The 4,005-nt window shown below is 39.9% G+C and overlaps 1 protein-coding gene across 1 annotated transcript; it reads right to left on the bottom strand.

Annotated features, from left to right (window-relative positions):
• Nucleotides 1-3,401: 3,401 nt before the first annotated feature.
• Nucleotides 3,402-3,770, bottom strand: LOC308682101 (uncharacterized protein; the record flags this gene model as incomplete). The annotated part of the gene is made up of 1 exon (XM_081351590.1): nucleotides 3,402-3,770. The coding sequence occupies one exon, from the start codon at nucleotides 3,768-3,770 to the stop codon at nucleotides 3,402-3,404; it is 369 nt and encodes a 122-aa protein (XP_081207716.1).
• Nucleotides 3,771-4,005: the final 235 nt, after the last annotated feature.

The raw sequence follows: 4,005 nt of genomic DNA, 5'->3' as shown, positions 1-4,005 counted from the left end.
ATAATGCTTAACAGATCATTATTTAATATACATTCACATTAGTGTTGCATGATATACTGGTACTGGAAAGGTATCATGATACCCTGCTATTAAAAATGGCACGATATAACATAATAGCATTCTATTAAGAGCCAGCGCAAAAAAATATATCTGCGCAGCGAATCATGGATTTTAGACATATTAGAGCAACAAAGAAAAATGCATGTGTGGCGAGCACTACGATTGATGACAGAAAGAGAAATTGGCAAAGGGAGGGAGACAGAGTGAGAAGAGAGAGAGAGTTGACTATGCCACCCTGGCCACTAAGCCAGGGAAGTATCCTAGTGAAGACACGGGTCCGATTTTCCCCTACAACAGAGACTCTGAGACGTGGATATGACAAAGTAAAAATATTCTTTATTGGACAAAGATAAAATGCTGGAGTGCAAGTCAATTAGGTTTGAGCATACAATGGTTCAATCCCACTAACATAACCACAATAACAATAAACAAACTCACAGGGCTCGTGATTATCAGAAGCAGGACGAGCTAGTGCCAGACTTCGCTAATGTCAGCGATGGTCAAGGAGCACCGACACTACACTTCACACACACGCACACTCACATCAACCAGAGATCAATCACTATGGGTTGTAGACCACACACTGTGCCTCATCAGGGCCCACCACCAAATAGAGCAACTAACCCTGATCCTGCTCCGGACTCACGGCACTTGAAACACAGGAAATACAAATTACGAAGAAAAATAATTATTCTTAAATGTGGGTACACAGTTTACAAGACACAATATACAAAAAAAATGAAATAACCAACGTAACTAAAAGAAAAAGACTGCAATCCATTCAAACCTGCAATCATTTGTTTCAGTGATTGTGAATAGACCACTGCCACCAACTTGTCCAGGCTTCACAGGCCGGTTACAATTCACAACTTCTCTTTCCTTGGACAAGCCGAGTATCACTCGCAGTGACAAGTGATAAAAAGAAAGAAAATATTGTTCATAACACAACAAGAAAACAATACAAAGACAGCACCCAAAAATAACAAAGAAATCAAAGCAAGCAAAATACAGAAAAACAATTAATTAAACAATCACAAAATAATAAAGCAAACACAAGAAGCAAAAGAAAAAGTAAACAAATATCAGTAATACACATCAACCAAACTGAGTTAATTGCACTCAAACAAACTAACAAAGCAAAATAACTAAAACAAACAAGCTAGTGAAAAAAACATCAACAATGCTCAAGCGTGCTAAGCATGTTGATGAAACAAAACAATAGAAACCAAACACTGAAATAGTAGGAACAAAACAGCAGCGGTGAAAGTCCTAAGCCAAGCAGCACAGTCTTCAAACGCCCTTAAACAGGCGGATTAATTCACCTGCAAAAGCCCGAATGTGAGCTAGAATATACGTAACATTAATTCATCATTGTTGTACAATGATCGCACATACCAAACATGCGGAGATTGCGCCATTCGTCTGGCAGCCAACAGATGTAAAGAGTTCACAAAGACGAGCTGGAATGCACAGATAAACCCTGTCACTATACACAACCTAATAAAATAAATACGGCTACAAGAGCTAGAAAGGGACCTACCAGGAAGCCAAGCAGCAATCCAATGGCGACGCTTAGTGCAATACATACAACAACATGCGTTGGTATCCGGCAAACAGCGCGTATTGCCAATGATTGCAAACCCTCAGCACAATGTGTGCTTATCCACAAACATCCCAGCACCTGATGAGGGTAACACTGTTAACAGTTTAAAATCCTGTAGGCTCGAGCACAATCACAAACGGCCGCAGCACTCACCTCCAGCCAGAGCACCAGACAGACGGTCGCCAAATGACGCGCTAGAAAGACAGTCGCACATTGACGCCATATCCAGTGGCAGGCAGCATGCAATAGCAAATTCAATTCTCATTTGCGGAATATTGTGCTTGAATGGTCAAAAATATGTAAAATTGCATGTCATGGTGAGTATTCATGTAAACACGATTAGGTATGTCTTTATTGAACGTAAACAGTTCAAAAATAAATCGGATGTGTATCATTATATTGGATCAGTGCAGGTCTTAATGTGACAGCAGCCTAATAAACCTGAGAAAACATCACTGTAAGGATGTTCACACTGTGGCATATAATACTTTTTTAAAATAAAGTTGAGAGAATGGTCAAAAGTCAGGGCAGGAACATGCTGGTCATGTGAGTTTTTAGTTGTTGTTTTTTTCTTAATTAATTTATAAAACAATGAATTTCAAGTTCTGTCATATTATTCAATTAATTTTACGTTTTTTTTTGCCGTGGTATCGATTCTGTTTTGGTAGTGAAGTATTTTAGTCAGGTATCATATCAAAGTCATAATTTTGGTATTGTGACAACACTAATTCACATAGCTAGAAATTTTAAATAATGTGCTTGTTAATGTTTACTAATGAAAAATTACATGTAGATTGATAAACAGATCATTATTTAATGTAAGTTAAAATGCTTACAAATTAAACAAAACAAAATTAAACCGTAAGCCCTTCAAAAGGATCAGACGGCAGGCCTTGGAGATTCTTTTGACGATGAATAAAATGCATGTACAGTCCATGGAGGCTGGCAGATTGGTCATAAGACCCACTCCCAGATGTGACTCAGATTCTGCCATACATTTTTACATTGTTTATATTAATACATTTTTAGCTAACTGTGATTTGTATATGTACATTTCTGACATACATTAATAAGACAGTTACCTCTGATTACAGATCACTCTAAAGTGTAATGTGAACTCATGCATTTTCTGCAAAGCTGCTTTGAATTGATGTGTATTGTGAAAAGTGCTATACAAATAAATGTGAATTGAATTGAATTTTGCCATGCAAATTTTTCACAGCCTTGAATGAATCTTGTGATGTTGTTTCTCATGCTGGGCCACCATAACATTCATGAAAAACGAATATGATTGGTCCCAGGGTGACCGCTACAAACAGAGATGTGGATTGATTCAATTAATCAATTGTATGTAGGTTTTGTTTGGAGGGCAGTTTGGTGGAGCTGGCTCATTGGCAGCAGCCTCAGCAAACCTATTGTCCAGAGTCCACTGGATGTGACTGACTACCAGGCTGAATGGCAGGATGGTTTGAAACTTCCTCAGGAACATTCAGGCAGGACAGAGCAATTGACCCCTTCTAGCCAGTGCCGCCACTTCTAAAGAGCTAATTTGATGGCCATGAGCTCTCAATTGCCGATGTCATAGATCTGCTCCACTGTGTAAGTTTCTTAAAGAAGTATGCACATGGATGGAGATAGGATGGATTCCCCTGCTGCAGGACAGCACCTATCCTGAGGTGGAGGCAACAACCTTGATAATGAAGGGTTTCTCTGGATCAGGACGGCAGAGTAAGGGTGCTTACGTGAAGGCTTCCTTCGGGGTATTAAAGGCATGGGTGACCTCAGGTGGCCAGGACAGAGACTTGGGCTTACTCTTGAGAAGGAAGGTTGATGGAGCTGTGACTTGACTGTAGTTTTTAATGAAGCATCTATAAAAGTTTGCAAACCCGAGGAGCTCTTCGATGGTGGATGGAACAGGCCAGGATTTAACGGTTTCCACCTTCCTCTTGTCCATATTGATGCCTTCTGCACTGATGATGTAACTGAGGAACTGAGTTGAGCTCTGGTGGAATGAACACTTCTCAGTCTGGAGGTAGAGATGGTATTCCCTCAGCTTTGCAAGCATGAGCTGAACATTGTGGCAATGTTCAGTACACCAGGATGTCATCTGTAGACCAAAATGAAGTGGGGAGGTACTCTCAGAAGATCTCATTCATAAATCCTTGGAACACAGAGGGGGTGATTACTAAACCATACGGAATTACCCAATATTCATTGTGGTCTGTAGATGTTATGAAGGAAGTCTTCCAATTGTCCATTCTCCGGATTTGGATTAAGTTGTAAGTGCTGCGTAGGTCAAGCCTCCCTCCTTCTTGGCAATGAAGAAAAAAAAACTAGAAGCA

The sequence above is a fragment of the Scardinius erythrophthalmus genome (assembly GCF_964197995.2).
Source record: "Scardinius erythrophthalmus genome assembly, chromosome: 21".
NCBI classification, from domain to species: Eukaryota; Metazoa; Chordata; class Actinopteri; order Cypriniformes; family Leuciscidae; genus Scardinius; species Scardinius erythrophthalmus.
Note: the sequence above shows the minus strand (reverse complement) of the source record. Positions and strands in the feature narration are given on the sequence as shown.